At 33.9% G+C, this 18,650-nt stretch overlaps 1 protein-coding gene across 3 annotated transcripts; it reads right to left on the bottom strand.

The window, feature by feature from the left end:
• Positions 1 to 287: 287 nt before the first annotated feature.
• Positions 288 to 18,436, bottom strand: Cip4 (formin-binding protein 1-like Cip4). 3 transcript variants are annotated; one of them, XM_089838273.1, is made up of 10 exons: positions 18,048 to 18,436; positions 9,693 to 9,808; positions 8,802 to 8,864; positions 8,463 to 8,610; positions 7,548 to 7,844; positions 6,697 to 6,843; positions 6,362 to 6,571; positions 4,659 to 5,059; positions 3,816 to 3,991; positions 288 to 3,696 (listed from the first exon to the last, which is right to left on the bottom strand). In XM_089838273.1, exons 1-10 carry the CDS (start codon positions 18,069 to 18,071, stop codon positions 3,539 to 3,541), a joined length of 1,740 nt encoding a protein of 579 aa, XP_089694399.1. In that variant the 5' UTR covers positions 18,072 to 18,436; the 3' UTR covers positions 288 to 3,538. The 3 variants fall into 3 exon arrangements, with proteins under 3 accessions (XP_089694399.1, XP_089694398.1, XP_089694397.1); XM_089838272.1 differs by having other exon boundaries at positions 3,816 to 3,979; positions 4,659 to 5,080; XM_089838271.1 differs by having other exon boundaries at positions 4,659 to 5,080.
• Between the last annotated feature and the right edge of the window lie 214 nt (positions 18,437 to 18,650).

Genomic DNA, 18,650 nt, shown 5'->3' on the forward strand with positions numbered 1-18,650 from the left:
AATTTAACTAAAATTGCTTAATTTTCAATGTGATTTCATGAAATGTAAGACTGCTGCACGACAATTTACGCGCCTAGTTTACACACGTTAGGTAACTGAAAGCAGACGACTCGAGTCACTCGACTTTGTCGAAATAAATGGTATATGTCCTGCCCCAAAGAAATAAAGCGGGTCCAGCGGGAACAAAAAGCGGAAATTTTAAATATTTTAAAAGCACATGGCGAGGTCGGTCACAATTACCCGCCATATTTTGTTACCGAGCGTACTACTACGTTTACAAAAATCAATTAAGACAAACCACAATTTTTATTTTCGACAATTAGCTGCTATACAGCAACAATGAATAAATTACTATAACATAGCCCAAATTAAGGGTAACTGGTTGTTTTTGATCATTGAAAACGATACAAATATGGGTATGAAGGAATATTAATTAATATTCCTCTTTTTTTAATGGGGGGGGGGGGGAGTTTGAGAGCGAGTAATTAATATTAATTTGTCATCAAAGAAACTGTACTAAAGGTTAATAATCATTATTATAACGTTGATTTACTTCTTTACAGTTCATACCAAGACAAATTCAACAAAAATTAATCCTAGAGTGATTTAATTAGTATCCCCCATTAAATTCTTTTTTTTTATCTATAAATCTCCGCCCTATAAACCTAATAGATCAATAATTTTTAATTTCCCTAAAACGAGGCATACCTTCCTTAATTTGTCTCACCCGCTATTTAGTTTGTGGTTAGTTTAAAAACCAACATATTTAAACACAAATTAAAGTTTCATTAAATTCCATCCCGTTTCGCGTTATCTGGTCGCTCATTTTGCACAACGTTTTCACAGACAAGAGGTACTAATATGGCACAATCTCTCGTCAATTCGTTCGACGCGAACACCGATTGCACAGTTTTTTTTGTTGCACAGTTCCTTCTTATATATATAAGTTTCACAATTAATTTCTTGGATTATTTAAATGCTCCGGCGATTGTTTAAAAGTAGCATTAACGAAGTTTTTCTTTCTTTCATTGTTAATAAAATAAATTTACATGCCTATACATTGAATAATGTTTACACTAATTTGTTCAATGCTTTCCCATAGCACGAACCATTTTATAGTCGAACTTTAAATCAAAATTAATTATGTCAAATTTTAAACTTAAAAAAAAAAACATTAGGGGCAGAATTTTAACTAGTATGTAAAATTAATAAAATGATCTATAAAAACATGTTAATTTAATTTATCTCGGGGGGGGGGGGAGGGGGGAATGAGAATAGGCTAAGCTGACGTAACAAAATTAAAAATTTACAATTATTTCTATTATTTACATTAAAAAAACCTGCGGTAATATTAATATTAATAAAAGTTTTTACATGCCTTCCTTAATTAATTAATTATTTTGGAAAATCTAATTGAAAACATAGAACTATGAACTATTTTTGGTCGTATATAATCTATGTAAATATTTACGCGAAGTGAATCTTAGTGCGGAAAAGAATTAAATGTTAATTGTGACGGAGCGAAATTTTCTATTTCCGATACATGATATATATTTTTATACAAAAGTTAAAACTGTCTTAGTAAGTTTCTGGAATATATTTATTTATATGTATATGTATATATTTTGAAAATTAAGTTTCGCGTACTTTTTCTGATGGAGAGAGAGAGGGGGAGAATATTTTACGCGAATAATTCTGAGAATATTAGGACTTACGAATGCGGACATACCAGTATGCAAAAATATCAAATTTTCGACATCTATTATTAGGCTTAGGCTTAGGCGTAGAGTTACACTAAAACAAATCACCAAGCATTTTTACAATGCGCCTACTTTAACATTGTTCCTAATGGGCTCATTATAAAATTTTTGATCGTGTGTGAAAAGATATTTTTTGATGCATTTAGAAGGTTGATCGTGTGTGAAAAGATATTTTTTGATGCATTTAGAAGGTACTCAAAATAGAGTACTCAAGTTTCGAATAAAGTAGTGTCGGTAGAGACGGGAGTAGACTGTGTATCCCTCCCTCTAGGCGCGCTTTTGTAAGAGGGGATACTGTACGCGCCTGGTAGGGGGGATGACACTGAGCTAGAGCTGGATGTCAGTTCTACCTATGCAAACGTCATACCCTTCTATCTCTTAGCTAAGTGTCATCCCCCCTACCAGGCGCGTACAGTATCCCCTCTTACAAAAGCGCGCCTAGAGGGAGGGATACACAGTCTACTCCCCCCTCTACCGACACTACTCTATGGTATGACGTTTGCATAGTAGAACTGACATTACTCTATAGAGTACTCTAAAATAAAACAAATGAGCATTCATTTTAATTCACTTGTAAAACTTAACTGTGACGTGTGAGATAAAACTAACGTTGATTCTACAATATTGTTGCTGTAACCTAATGAGTAACGATATAAATATATTCACAATTTGTGAAAAGATATGGTCACAAAAAAGGCGGCGGCGGTTCTCACAACTTGGGAGAGGAACTTTTATTATTAAAAAAAAAATAAAAATTAAATCTGAATATAATATCTAAATCTAATTGTTTAATTTTAATCTCCATTTTTCTTTTCTTCCAAAAACTAATTTTAAGGCACCTTTGAAATCAAATAGCTCGGATGCTAAATAGGCCTAAAATAATTATATCTATATATAAAAAAAAATTCATGGCTAAACAAAAAGAAATGTCTTTTAAGTCTAATATACACATTTTTTCACAATTTTGTTTGAAACATTTACAAAATATCTTGGGGGGGGGGGGAGGGGGGTAAGTTATAGGGTGAGAGACGATCATGAGATTTTGAGGAATTATTGATTACTTCAAAATAAGTGTAATTAAAAAACGGTTGGTTGTTTTTTGAGCAATAAACCGAATAATGAACCAAAAGTTCTGACTCAATTTAAAAAAAATGAAAAAAATGTTGGGTAATGGTTTTTTTTTTTTTGTTAGTGGTCAGGCGGTTACGTAATATTAAAATTGTGATATTTATGAAATCTGTGATTTTAACTAATAAAAATAAAGTACAAAAAGCTTGTTAATTAACTAATTAAATTTCCTATGGAACATATTTTTTCCAAAGAAAATGTGTTGAAAAATGTTTTTTTACCAAGCTTAAATTAAAGTCATGGAGGCAAAAAAAATAAAATAAAAATATTAACTTACTGGTAATGGTAATTCGCAATTCAGTTCAGTTCAGTTCTTAAAAGTTTCGTTCGTTTCGTTTTTTTTTCTATATAAAATTGCGCGCTATGCTAATTAATATTATGAACTACACAACCTAAAAACATTACGCGCGGAGTTTTCCGAAGAATGTTCGATGAAAAATTTTTATTACGAATGGTAAAAACAAATGAGGGGTGTAAAGCATTATCAGCACTTTTTTTTCTCCTGACTATGTTTATTTGTTAAACCTTAATTACTTTAATTAACTCGATTTGACGGTGAAGAATATTAAGAAGGATAAGAAGAAGGAGAAAATAATAAAAAATAATTAGTAGATCGAAGATTATTACGAAAAACACTACCAATGTCTCGATCAGCAACTATTATAAAGATGACACTCTATATACGTTGTTGGCACAAATCCTTCCTCTCCGTTGTTTTTCCTTACTCTCGTCCACCCATCACCCTGGTCAAGCTCAACAACGTCAAAGTCCTCTCCTTCGTACATGGGAATGGAACCTTCGCTTTGAGCTATGGAAGAAACGAGGGGAACTGTGTTTTAACCTAACTTTTACAGGGTTCATACACACGTCTGTATGAACCCTGTATGTTTTAACATTGAGATTGAAGACGGGCGTTTAATCGCGTACCTTCAAAAGCGTATAACGCTCTAGCAGTTCCCAAGACGGGTAAAGGTTCATCAAAGTCTTGATGAACTTCGCCGTTATTTTGATATTCTTCATCTATAGTCTGATCGACATCAGCATCGGCATCGGGTATGCTCGTATGACTCATTCCAATTCCACTTTCAGGACTGTTAGATGAGCTAGCGGGATAGCTTTACTAAATCAAATGCTATTTCGTACTAACGAGTGACTAAACTAACTCTTCGGGAACTCGGCGATAGTGTAATGATTCTACCGGAGCCTCCGAAATGAACTAGGCCCATGCGTGTGGCAAAGCGAGAATATTTTTTTAACTAATTTAGTTCGCCGTGTTTTCCCGCTTGGGGGCGCTGACACGACCGTAAAATAAACAAAGTTCAACCCCGTGACCCTGTCGACTGCTTAAGTATTTGGGCCAAGGTCGCGGATTGTAAGTATACGGTTTTATTACTCTTACTGAATTATTTTAATTGAAATAATTTAAAATCTAATTTTATTTAAAGAATCATGGTTTCATACAATCTATTCTAACCAAATGATTCAATAAATAGTGAAGAGACCCAAAAACATTTACGTTAATTTTAGGATGAAACTTTTCTCTATCATAAAATTTTATGAGTGACCCCTAAAATATCAACGATAATTTAAGGAAGACCCCTGTCACAACGGTAATGTGAGCGCCATCTCGTACACATATATGGTGAAAATATTTTCCTTAACAAACTGGATATTTCCCCACATAAAATTTGACATGCATGGGCCTAGTTCATTTCGGAGGCTCCGATTCTACAAAAATAGGCCTAAGAATCAGCAGAAACGAACACTCACCCATGAGCGGGTAACGGAGTACCAGGCGCGGATGGCTTATTGTTGTTATTGGGATTACAGACACTCGAATCGGACGCGCTTCTAGATAGACTCTCTTCGGAAATGCTATTCCTATCTCTTTTATTGACGTTAGGAGTGTGTGGTTTAAGGTCGACATTATCAAGAAAACCCTGATATTTCGCTAGCTCATTTTGTAATTTATCCAACATTATGGCATTCTCGGATAGCTGCGCTTCGACGCTGTCTAAATCGCCTAAAGCCGGATTTTTTTCGTAACAGTCTTTCATTTTAATCAGTCCTTCTCTAGTGCCCATTTTTGTCGTAATTTGAGCTTTAATTTCGTCAATTCGAAGTTGCAATTTCTTTTTTCTTTGAACGGGTGGTTGATCGCTAAAGTCTTCCTTTGATTCGTCAACGTGGTTCTGAAGGGTTTTTTTTTATTTACAAGCCCGTATTAAAATATAATCGGAGTCCAAAGTATAATAACCAAAATTTATCAATATTTTCTTAGGTACGTCATTAAACGAAGCCAATCCAAGATTATTACCAATTCGTATTTAAAAGCTAAAGTTCTATCATTTTTCGCGTCAAGTACTTAATGAACATTTGATAGATTTTGGTTAACAAAACTTTTCAAGTTGGTTTGACGAAGGGAAAGGTTTCGATTCGTTATATTTTGTTTTTTAATTGGAAGCGTGATGCTGTGAAACTCGTGTATATAACGTAACGTAGACAGTGGATAATTAAACACTAGGATTACGGCATCATTATCATTATAATTATTAGACAACGTGACAATCAAAACCATAAAAATTCGTGATTAGCGCAAAAGGAGGAAGTGATCGTAGAACAAAAGGGGTGTTAACGATTGAACATGCAAAATAACAAACAAACAAACAAACAAACAAACAACAAGCATTCACACAGATTTACTTACTCCGTAATATAGTTAAAACAGGCATCATAAAAAGTACCCAACCATTAACCACAGGCCAGAAAAGTTCAGAGATACCGAAAGAAAAAGATTTGATAATAAAAATAAAATCAATTTCTTCATTCTTACTTTCTTTCTTAACAACAAATTTATAATAAATAGAGTAAGATTGTAGACAATTCATAATTGAATTCAAGGATAAGGAGAAAACAGTTGCTAGACTCCGTAAAATAAATTTTAAAGGAAAAGTCTCACGATCTGTTATAACAACCAACACCGAATTGCAGCTATCCATCCATAACCATTAGTACGTCTAACCTTTAACCCCAAAGCGAGTTCGTTTCGTTCGTTATTCGTGAGACTTTTCCTTCAGACTACTATAGTTTAAAATAATCAAAGGTGCGTGAACAATTTAGGGGGTAAAACACGTCTATCTAACAACTAAAGTACTGTCTTCCTAAATAAAATAAATAAATAAATAAATAAATATTTCAAGGTTTGGAGAAATTTAAAAATAATTAAGAACGAATAAAAGTGTTACCCAAAAGACCTTCTGAAGACAGAAAGATAGAAAGAGACAAAGAACCATAAAAATTAAGGGTAAATAGCTAAATATTTTACAACTTTCTCTCTTTTCCGAAGACAGGTTTGAACTCTCATTTTAAATTAGTGGCCAATTTTCTCTTCTTTTTTGATTTAATCGCGAAAATTTCTTACTTAATCCCTTAACCATAAGATACCTTAGTAAAATAAAAAAAAATGTTCTTACCTTGGTAGTGCTGAAAAGACCAAAGATACCAGTTCGTTTTTTAAGTTTCCCCGTGGATAGTGTTCCTTTAATCGTGTCGTTTCGTAGTGTCGGGTAAGATGTGATCGTGCTCGAGTTGTCGTTGATTCGAATGGCGCTCAGGTCTTCAAAGGGGTAATCTTCAGGGATGGGAAAACCAGACTTATACCTTTCTATGACTACTTGCGAATCCTGGAAAGATAAATAATTATATTTGAATTAAATTAATAGTTCAGTTGCAGCGCATAGTGACGTGTTTATAAGCCTAAAATTAAGGTAAAAAGAGAAAGAGAGATATTGGGGAAATAGAAACTTACTGCTTTGCAATCCACACATTCGGCTGATTTGACAATTCCATCCAAACACTGATTAATTATTGGTATCACGTTTCTTTGGATGTCCGCTTTTTGCTTTACAAAATTTTGAATACAAGAAATCCGCCTTTCATCAACTTCTTGTAGTTGCTGAAAATTTTTATGAATAATTGAGATTCGGAGCGAGTGGCTCATCACTCCCTCGCATAACGCAACTAGAAATAATTAATTTCTGTCGTCGCAACGCGCAAATATCGAAGTAACGAGCGTAATAGCTCGATAATATCGAAGTAACGAGCGTAATAGCTCGATAATATCGAAGTAACGAGCGTAATAGCTCGATAATATCGAAGTAACGAGCGTAATAGCTCGATAATATCGAAATAATGAGCGTAATATCGAAGAAATGAGCGTAATAGCGCGATAGTTTCGAAGTTATTGGTCAGTGCAACTCGCCTAATAGCACGATAATCCCACAATATCGAAATAATGAGCGTAATATCGAAGTAACGAGCGTAATAGCTCGATAATATCGAAGTAACGAGCGTAATAGCTCGATAATATCGAAGTAACGAGCGTAATAGCTCGATAATATCGAAGTAACGAGCGTAATAGCTCGATAATATCGAAGTAACGAGCGTAATAGCTCGATAATATCGAAGTAACGAGCGTAATAGCTCGATAATATCGAAGTAACGAGCGTAATAGCTCGATAATATCGAAGTAATGAGCGTAATATCGAAGAAATGAGCGTAATAGCGCGATAGTTTCGAAGTTATTGGTCAGTGTAACTCGCCTAATAGCACGATAATCCCACAATACGTAATAAGCGCGTGTACAAAACAACTGTTTACCTGAAAGACCTTTGGCATCAGATCAGTATAATGAACTCTCTGCAGTTCGTTGGTTTTTTGCAATTGATTCGCGTAGTCAGTTTTACAGTCTTCGCAAATTTGAGTTTTCGAAACGGATATTTGCTTGGCTTTGCCCACATCTGCTCGCGATAAATTATAGTCTTGATCGGCTTTATTAAAAGCATCTTGGGCTTTCTCCGCTTCTCGATAAGCTTTCTCGTAGGCTTTTTTAGATTTATCCAAGAGGGCTAATGACGCGTTTAAATTATTCTGTAGTTTACTGCCTTCGTGAAGGTGCTAAAATAAAAAATACGAAATCTATTGCAAAACTGGGTGAAACACTTTTAAGGCTGTATAAACTTTCTCGTTTCATATTAAAATAAAAAAGATGAGATTTAAGATATTAAACAGATTAATATCTTTATAAACGGATGAATAGATTTCTATTCAACGCAAAATTAATAAGACTCCCCCCCCCCCCCAAGAAAGAAAATAAAAAAAATTCCAGTTTAAATTTCAGTTAACTGTCTTGAAGAGCGAATTTTTTAAAGGCAAAGTTTCACATCAATTTTTTTTCAGGAAGTGAAACTCAAAACTAAGGAAATGCCCATATAAGAGTACAACAAAGCTGAAAACACTTTACGTACGTGATACTACTACTTTAAAACTTATTGTCTGCCTGCCTAACTCGGTTGGTTGGATAAGTCTGTCTGTCTCTCTGAGATATTTAAGGGAGATTACCAATAAAAGGAATTGGTTATAAATTTTATACGCGAGAAAAAGTTAGGTGGGTTTATGTAGCAGGGGGAAGATAGAGAAACTTTCGAATTTTGTAGGAATTTGGGTTCAAAAAAACAACTCCGTTCTTTTTAAAGCAATATTTCTTTTTTTTTTTTTGGATGTAATCTGACGTACTTTCTTCCTCTCGTCTTTAAGTTCTTTCAAGAGAACAGATATCTCTTTGACAATTTGGGTCTGCATATTTTCCGATACGAGTTCGTGTTGACCAGCCATGTCATTCACTTCGTTCAACATTAGAATGAAAGAGTGTAACGATGTGAAACTATACGGGAGGGGGGAAAAGAAAGAAAAACAGGAAGTTTATTTCGACAAGGCGCTCGCTTTTACTGTAACTACGAATGAATTTCTTAGTATTTAGTCATTTCTGAATAATGAGATGAATAATGAATAAAATGAACTATTTTTTGCGTAACTGTTATTAACAAATAAAATGAAATAAAATAAAATGCCTACCCAGTATCTAACTGATAGTCTTCCTCTTCCTTCTTTTTCGGTTGGTAGTTTTTACATAATCGCCTAGAAATAAAATTAGCATAGCTTTCATTTTTCGCGACGTTTCTATATAGATCAAGTCATGTCTCGTCAAAAGTCACATTCTTTATTCTCAAACTAACAATTTGGTCACTTTGATTTCTAGAATGTTTATTCATATAAGTCTGTAAATAAATTAATTGGCGTGTTCTTTGGGAAATCGGTTTGAGTCGAAAATGTTCTATGACATTTTGCCACTGTTTTCGAGTTAAGATTTTGGAGTATTTTACGGACGACCCCTTAAATTTAATTAAGAAACTGAAAGACTATGATTGCTAATATAATTAAGGGGGTCATCCCTAAAACACTCTTGAAAATTATAACTCGAAAACAGTGTCCCTTGTGGCAAACAAAATGTAATAGAAGAGAAGTTACATTTCCGACTCAAAATTGATTTCCCAAAGAACATTCCCCTTAATTTATGCATGCAGACTTATCAGAAACACCCTGTATATTTTTTCACATTAGTACTACTATAATTAAATTAACAATTCCCCAATTTTAATGACAATTAAAATTCCCAAAAACATTTTCAATTTTACCAGGTACTGTATCAACCCCGTTATACGCCATATATCGAGGGGCTAACAACTCTTGTATAATAAAAGGTACACAGCGTCTACAACGAGTGATTAGCCCCTTATCTACAATACATTTCACGAACATTTCGTTATAGGACAAACGACATTTTATTAAATTGAGGATGTATAGTTAACATCTTTAAATTTGCGTAAGTTCAAGGCCGTTAGCTTTTCCCCGCATTGCACACTCCAACCGGGACAGAACACAGAAAACAACGTTAAAAACATTTACCTAAGTTTCGTCGCGTATTCCATTTCTATCGTACACCTATCCTTAATGAATTGACAAAATTTTTCTAGGAAATCAAGGCCACGCTGCGTATGATGGGATATTTGATCAAACTGGTCCTGGAACGACAGATAGAGAGAAAAAAGAAAAACACAGATAAATACACAGAGCTTAAAACCTTGAAGAAGTGTTTGGGTATAAATACAGATGGATGTAATGTAAATAGAAATTTTGCAAAACTATAATTAAGTCATTCATAGCATAGGAAATAAAAAAATACTTTGGGAAAAAATTATAGTTTGGTTTGGTCTATAAACACTACGATATTGACACATCTTTAGATTGGATGCCTTTACTCCGAATTCGAATTTCGTTACCCTCCAATTGTCACTCAAACTGACATAAAAAAGTCATAAATTTAAGCTGAAATACGCTTAAGTTTGAATTGAGAAAGATTTAGGGGCGATTTCTTGAATTTTCATTTTCATTCATTTCATTTGGAATGTAAAATGCATTTTAAAAATCTAGGTGAAGGTTATTTGAATACACCTATATTGAAATTAAAATTTAGTTTTTCTTTTTAGGTTTATAGCCAAGTGATTAAGGCTAATTTGAATAAAGCGTCTTAACTCTTTAATTACTTTATTTATTGTATACAACATTACGACCTTTAACCCCCCAAAAAATTCAATTTCAATACATGGCATTAATTACATAATACATGGGACTTTACCCCTTAATGGTTTAAATAGCCTAAATAAATATTTGTACAGTTTTTTTACACCTAAATTTGTATAAATAACTTTATGCCTAATAGCAGCGTTACTTATGACACTACTAATAAGCTCAAATTTGATCAATTTTAATAATCAAAGTACTGATCAGTCAAGCCTACTTCCATGGCTTTTAGATTAAAATTAAGATAAAGAATAAACTTGTTTTTGCTTTTAAAGGTTTTATGAAATAATCAAACCGCCCTCCCCTTTCGTGCCAATCAAAAATAAAAAAAATTAATCGACAGCGCCCATTGGTTGTCTTGAAGAAGTTAAGATTTTAAAACCCACTCGTCCATAAAATTATTTCGTCAATGAAACTTCACAGAAAGGAAGTTACACTGCGGATTTGAGAGAGAGAGAGAAATAATAAAAATTAAGACAGACCCCAAGTTGAGCTCTCAGTGGTTTGAGGTCATAAACAATTACAAAATCATTCAATTCATATAGTGAAACAATGAAAATTGGCAGCAATCATAATTGCCAGTTAAGTACATAGGAAGATCAAAGTGCTTGTCGGAAGTCGCTCCCCCAACCCGCCTCATACCGTTATGTTTACTTACATCCGTCATGGGTATCGTTTCAAAGAACGAGTCTCAGAAATATTGTTTCAAAATGTTATTCATTTTTTTATGATATTTGCAAATATTAATATTAAATGTTCATAAATTGATCCTTGAATAAAAATATTTTTTTAACTTATTCAAAATTCAATCAAAATCAGCGTAGAATTTAACAATATAAAATTAAAATCAGCTAAAACTGGGGTTACAGTTTCCCGAAAATAAACAACGCAATGAAAATTTATTTTCGACATTTCCTAACTTCCTAAGTAGTAACATCAAATTGTGAAATATGTTATCAATAAAAGCCAAATTTCCTAGCAAAGCAGGATAAAATTACCAATTTAAATGTTGGGAAACAATTTAACAGTTGCTCTCTAAAAGGTTCCAAGCACCAAAACCACTAAAAATCATGTCGGATAAAAATATATGGCATGCTATAAATGCGTAATTTACACATTACTGCTAAAATATGAAGATAAACGACTACAACCTTTCACTATAGTTAACAAACTATAAATTGCTTTGAATTTAGCTTAACTTCGATCACACTTGGAGTCTTGGACCAAATTTCAATATTTATTCATGTCTGTCCAAATTATTAATTAAGATTAGTGTCACTTATCCTTCAAAGACTGGTAATAAAACTCTAAACCCTAGAAATAGAAATAGCCCTGAAAACAAAGCCCTCCAGGAAAAGATGGGGGGGGGGGTAAACTTGGGGGTTGATAAAATGATTATAATAAATATACTTCCTATAGGAAGAATACAGTTATTACTTGGCTCAAACTCGATACGAAGAAAGAGACCGAAAATGATTAGCCTGGTAACCCTGGTAAAGATTCCCTGGAGTTGAAGAATTCGTTTTATATCGAGGGGGGAACCTGTTTCAATTCACGAACGTTCACGAAGAAGCCATTTTTGACCGCCGCCGTGTGTTTAGAAGGAATGTGTTTCTGGAGAACATTTAATAATTTTTGAACGGGATTTTAGGGCTATGTGAACTTTTTAATAGTAATTCCAAATTCTCCATAGAAACAAAGTAATCGGAAGTAAATTATGTATATAAAAAAAAATGGGGGAACTTAAAAGGAAATTAGACAATAAATCGCCGTGAACCCTTTTGACCCTTCAATTGATATTGGTTGATAGATAATTCGGTGGGGCTATACCCCTAATAGGTAGAAATAAAGTAATCGGAAGTAAATTATGTAAAATTGGGGAAATTTAATAGGAAATTAGATAATAAATCGCTGACACCCCTATTGACCCTTATTTGATATTGGTTGATAGATCAATCGGGGGGGCTATATCCGGTAGTCTAGAGGAAATAGAGCTGTAGGGAAAGATATGACGTCAAAACGTCTATTTCTCCATAATCCCTCGTATCCATCTTGATTTCTTCCGGTCAGTGAACGGATTATATTATATTAGAGATAAAGTATGGGAAAATAATTACAATTGAAGTACTTCGATAACTTTTGTTGAATTTACTTCCGGCCAGCGTAGCACTACTAGTTTGATAATCTCAAAAGGGGCCGATGGGAAAAACGTTTGTCGAGATAATTCGTTCAAACTTTATCAATAGCGTACATGTTTTTTTCTTATTCGGATAGAACTATTCCGATTTTCCAAATCCCAACGATTACTGACATTGAGGAGTTGAAGAAACTAGTTTTCTTCAAATCTTCAAATGCACTTTTTTTGGTTAAAATTCTTATGGTCTTTTCTAAGTTTATTACTACTTCAACAGAAACTGAAAGTTTGAAGAAATAAATGTTAAGTGAAAAAAAAAAACGAAATTTCAAGGTCAAGAATTAAACTCTTTCTTGAACTTAAAAATCCGCTTTGAACGTGAACCTTAAATTTCTAATAGAAGAATAAATATTAGTAAAAGTAGTTGAATGCTTTAATTTTGTTAAAAATCAATTTGAGAGACCAAGTCAGGAGATATTGATTACTTTTAAGGCCCATATTATAGATTCAGCAAAGTAAAGCATGGGCAAAAATTATTTATCACAAAACTGAGGTTATCTAATGTTATAAATTAGATAAGAAAGTCGCCAAGTATTTATTAACTTCTCTACAGAAAAAAATAGCAAAAATCTCTACGATGCACAAAAGACAAACATGTCCGTGTTGGTCTTATCAAAGCACCTATCTGCAAAAGTAAGATAAGAGATGCAGGATATTATAGGGATACGACACCTCAAGATAATCCAATCCCTAAGCCATAACTGTCAAAGGTACAACCTGCCATTATCCTTTCTATAAAGGAGAAATCCCGTTAGATTAGCGAACTAAAAAAAAAAAGTCTTCGAAAAGTTGAAATCAACCGAGTATAACCTCCCATAGACCACAAGGGGAGCGAGTCTTCGGAGAGGTATTATATTTAACCGCATCAATAATGCACTAAAAAGAACAATACCCTATTCTCTATGGTAACGTCAACGAAAAAAAGATCTTTATTACGTATATTAACCCGAAGTTCGAAAATGTCACCATTTGACAGTTTTGACTGGACATATATTTTCAAATAATCTTTATAAACAATTTTATTCAAAGCAACCCCATTTAAACCTTTCAAAATAATTAATTATAATTGAGATATATTAACTAAACCAACCGATTTCCATATTGACTTTTTACAGGCTAGGAGGATTCACACCATTTGCAAAAGGAGGCCTGGCTTTAGACTCACCTAGTGAGTCAGCCCTCCTTGTGTAACACGTGAAGCCTGGCCTCCCTGTGTAAATGGTATGGATCCTCCTAGGATGTAAACTATGTATTTGAAATATTTTACAATTATTCCACCGACAGTATCAACCGCAACCCTACTGACAATTATCTGTCGACAATGACCAATATTCCATGACAAATTAATTAAGCAACGAGAGCTTCCAATTAATCCGCTTCTGATTAAGGCAAAACAAAATATATGGAACAAACCGTTTCAATTTATTTTTTTTTACATATCTTCTTTAAGGATTAGGAAAAACATTCTTTACACTTCAAAGCGACAAAAACCGATGGATTTTTATATAGGAAGTGATTTAGTTTAAAATCACCCCAAGCGTGTTAAAGAACTATGTTTAAAGTAGAAATCTATTTGGACACTAAAATGTTTATGGAACTGTTTTGGCTTCACGATGACTATGTTGGTCTTAACGCTTCACGTAATATCATAGTTTTTCATTAACGACGACCCTAAGGGAGGGAGGAGGCAACCATTTGGAGTTAGTAATTTAGATGGGGTACTTAGAAGCCCTTGAACTCTTTTCTTTCTTTTTTCCAAAGTTATTCTCTTTCTTTTTTTTTCAAAAGTTTGCTTCTCTCTCGTAAGAGGAAAATTTAAAGGGAAACTAACCATAGTTACGAATTTTAAAATGTTTTCAAACATCCTATCCTGCCTGTACTGTAAAATTTATTGTCTATTTCCTAGCTCAGTGGCAATCTCAAAGATATGTCAAAGACCAAATTTATAAACTACTTATTTTATCTTGCTCGCCATTATAGACCAAATAATACATACTAAAAAGGTTTTTTTTCCCCTCTCGAATAGTCAGTCCCTTTTTTATGTGTCACGACAGTCACGGTGGTCAGAGGTGACCGCTTATCGTGGTAAAACCGAGTTTGAATTAGTCAAAAAAGGTGGTATAAGAATTCGAAGAATTTTGCTGGTTTTTTTCAGGGGAATTTACATGGAAAGAATTGGGGCTTTACTTTGGAAAAAAAACATGTCAGTCAGTAACTGGTACATACCCCACTGGATATATTTGGACCGTTTTACTACTATTATAAACTAACAATATTACACGGGTTTTTAAACTTTTACTTAACTACAGTAACGTTGAAATGCGCGACAATTTAAAACCATTTATTTAATAATTTCATTATCCCTTTAATATATGTGTCAAAAACAATAAAATGCCAGAGTGGAATAATTTAAAATTATCCAGAGATGGAAGGATGGGGAGATTTTTTTTTTTAAAGAAAAAAAAAAAAAAAAGATGAGAAATCCAGTTGTGGCCCTGGCAGTTGTACCCGCTGGCACACAGACAAAGTCTGATTACTCCATTTTTAATTAAGCTAAAAACATTTAAGCAGTGCGAAAGATGACAACTCGTATTGTCATCTTATGACACTCCAGAATGTCTGGCTCCGTTTATAAATCTCTTTTGGGAATGTATTTAATCCTTGCATTATTATTGAACTTTCGTTTAAAAAGATTTGACCTTTACGGTAGGTCGGTAGCTCAATCGAGCATGGTTTAGTAATTAATTTTCATTTAGTAATAAGGGGATACTTCAAAACTAATCAATATATATGTTATCGGAGAGCAACTTTGAAACAGTTTCAATCTAATAATGTACGTTTCAAGGTCAATATTCATGGAGAGAATTTAAAGCACTCATGCCCTTAACACTGTCATATTTTTATATTTAGTTTAGGAGAGATGACTAATCAACATAAATTGCAACAAGTAAATAGGCTAAATAGGGTCCATTGAGGTTTAGTTTAAATTCGCGGGGGGTTATGAATCATCCCAAGTGACTACGGATCAACTTAAGTCTGTAGCGAACTCAAAACTAAACGGAGGATTGGTTCCACTACAAAAAAATACAGACTTAGGGTGATTTTTATACATGTGGTGTATCATAAGTGTGGTGAAATTACAGGTTATTTCTTTACATGCCCTTTTTTAAAAGGACAGACCCGACCCTACCGCTTAGTCAAGGAATAATGGCACTTTTTCGGAGTGACTGTGTTATTTTCAATGGAAATTTTACACTGATGCTGAGATCGGATATAATAAAAGACCTCCCAAAAAATTCTATGCACCCCCTGACCGTCTGGTCCTGCAGCTGCTGCAATAATCTTGTTTTTATATTAAAAAAAATAACCATATGTACATGGGGATGTACAGCTTTTCGCCTATAGATTTTAGAAACCTATAAATTTCTAATATTTTGCCATTTTTATGCCTTGATATATAAACAGTAAATATCATGAAACTATATTTTTTGGGGTAGTTCTACGATTATAGAAAGTTCGACAAGATTTTCAAAATATTATAAAATTGATTGCAAAAGAAAAACGCTAAATTTCATGAACCTAAACCATTAAAACTAACAGCGTCATGCTCCTCTAAACAAGCAAGCACGTCATTTTCAAAGTTGATAAACGAATTAAAAAAAAAACCTTTACGGGTATTTAATTTCCTCCCGATTTAGATCTAAGACATTTCATTATTCCTAAGATCAAATAGGAAGATTAAAAAAAGATTTTTGTCATTGTAGCCAGCGCACTTAAAACGTTACCGTGTCTAGTCATGCACTTACTGACGTAGATTTTAAAGAAAATATTTCTTTTTCCGATCATTTAAGTCAACTAAGTAAGATTATTTTATCTCTCTCTTGGCAGGGTTCATACAACTTTTGGAAAAAAAATTTCCCTGAGATTTCCAGGTTTTTCCCCATATACTTCCCTGAATTTTCCAGGTTTTTCCCCATATACTTCCCTGAATTTTCCAGGTTTTTCCCGTATATGGAGTATCCTATGGAGCAAATGTTAACGAAGGAGTGGGGGGAGGGCAAATATGATTATTACATAATCAAAGGACATCCCCGTATCTCTAGTATAACCAGAGTTATGATCCTCCAAAGTATAGAGCTGTTTCAGAGGGGGTAACGGCTACGCCACCAATGCTATTTGCCCATAGAGAAAACCATCATAAAATGGCCGCTTGCTTAATTACTCGGCCCCTGTTTGACGCAAATTTCCCTGAATTTTACTAAAAATTCGAAACTTCCCTGAGTTTTCCCTGAGGTTTTTGTCAACTATTTATTTCCCTGATTTTTCCAGGTTTTCCCGGTTTTCCAGGTTTGTATGAATCCTGCTTGGTACTAGGAAAACCATAATTCGTGCCTTCAGTCATCTCATCTTTACTGAGGCGAAGCCTCGTGCCTTTCATTAATTTCTTTAATTTGTTCGGACATTAAGGAATAATTCGAGCAAAGCAAAATAAAGACCACAGAAGGATGGGATGGTTTAAGTAGACTTCCATTATAGTACTGATATCAAGCTGGAGAAGCAATTAAAATTCGTCGCGCCTAATTTTTTAACGCGGAGTTGAAAGAAGAGAGAGAGAGAGAGATAGAGCCTACACTCTTTAAGACTTCTAAAGAGAATAGAACCAGGCTAAGATACTACAATGGATAGGGGAGGGTTTCCCCATTAATATAGGGTGGGAGAAGGCCTAGTTGTAAAAAAGAAAACTAGGGCTATCAGAGAATTATATTTTCTATGGTTTCATACCACAGCAGAAAACAACCACAGCACCGTGGTGGTACTATTATATGATCTAGTTTTTGAAATATATTGAGAATTGATTGGTGTTATTTAATACCCACTTCCCAACTAGTTTAATAATTGACAGGAGGCATATGTTTAATTCATGTATTAATTGCAATGAAATGTTATACCCCTGTTAGCTTTGTTTTGTGATCATGTGACAAGATGAAGACTTCAAACAGAGATGTCTAAGAATTTTTCACTTTGGAATGTTTTGCTTGTTTAAGTTTACATTATCTTATCTCTATTTCTATAATAGGAGTTTCTGAGTCAAACTACATAATTAGTGGAGGGTTTTCTGGACTTTAAACAATAGCGAGGATAAATGTGTTGATACTTTGATAACAAACTAAAAACGTATTTAAAATTTGTCATCTGATTTAGAGTTATTAATCATAGATTATGGAAGGTATGCAGATTTCAATTTAAGATTCAAGGACTAAATTAGCAAATAAATAATGATTTAAGGTGTAAAGAATGAAGTATAATAAAGATTCGAAGCCAGATAATAAAAATTATTGGGAAATACGGAATGGCTGGGGGCTCCTCCTTGTAATTTATAGGAAATATTGAGAAACTGGGTTTGATTCATTTGACTGTGTCAATATGCGAGGCTTAAGATGGCAATTACTAACGGTTGAAAAAAAAAAAAGGCTTAATGATCTTACCCAAAGTTCTATTCCCCACGTCATGATTTCACATCTGTTGATATTAAATTCCTTGGCTAAATATGTTGAGTAATTTGAATAGGGAGACGGCGATGACACCCAAGAGGGCCTAGGCAAGAAAGCCGAACTTTTCAACTAAGCCGAGGCTTAGCAAAATGTCTATTCCAAAAATGGGTAACCCGCACTCAAAACCAAAACGCACCACTTTCTTTACATTTCGTACGCGAAATTAATAACTTCATATCATAATATTAATACTTCCGTTTAAAATTTTCTAACCGTAATTAACTATTATTTTTCTTAATTATTTCTTTATTAAACATTTCAATTTCATTCACCGTTTATCCGTTCAGCTCTCAGCGACGCGACATTTTCTAGACTGAAAACTGGCTACGGAAAAAAACAAGGTAACAGCGGGAGAGAGGGGAGGTGCGACGACCGTCATAAAGGCGGCGCCGCGGCGGCAACTAGTGGCAGAAATGGAAATAAGCCATCGAAAAATCGGACATTAAAACAATGTTTTCTTTTCTCTGCCAGCAAAGTGTTCCCATGGAGTAATATTTCAGGAGGCTCGGTACTATGTAATACATTATTGGGGAATCT

The sequence above is a fragment of the Phalangium opilio genome, unplaced genomic scaffold (genome assembly GCF_054372755.1).
Source record: "Phalangium opilio isolate 3A_F unplaced genomic scaffold, DU_Popi_V2 ptg000045l_1, whole genome shotgun sequence".
In the NCBI taxonomy this organism is placed as follows: Eukaryota; Metazoa; Arthropoda; class Arachnida; order Opiliones; family Phalangiidae; genus Phalangium; species Phalangium opilio.

Coding starts and splice junctions, on each gene's coding strand:
- Cip4 (XM_089838271.1), bottom strand. CDS start 18,071: ATGACGTGGGGAATAGAACTTTGG. Junction 7,845..8,462: donor TTAAAGACGAGAGGAAGAAA/GTACGTCAGATT, acceptor TTTTTATTTTAG/CACCTTCACGAAGGCAGTAA. Junction 3,992..4,658: donor ACTCCGTTACCCGCTCATGG/GTGAGTGTTCGT, acceptor CTATCCCGCTAG/CTCATCTAACAGTCCTGAAA.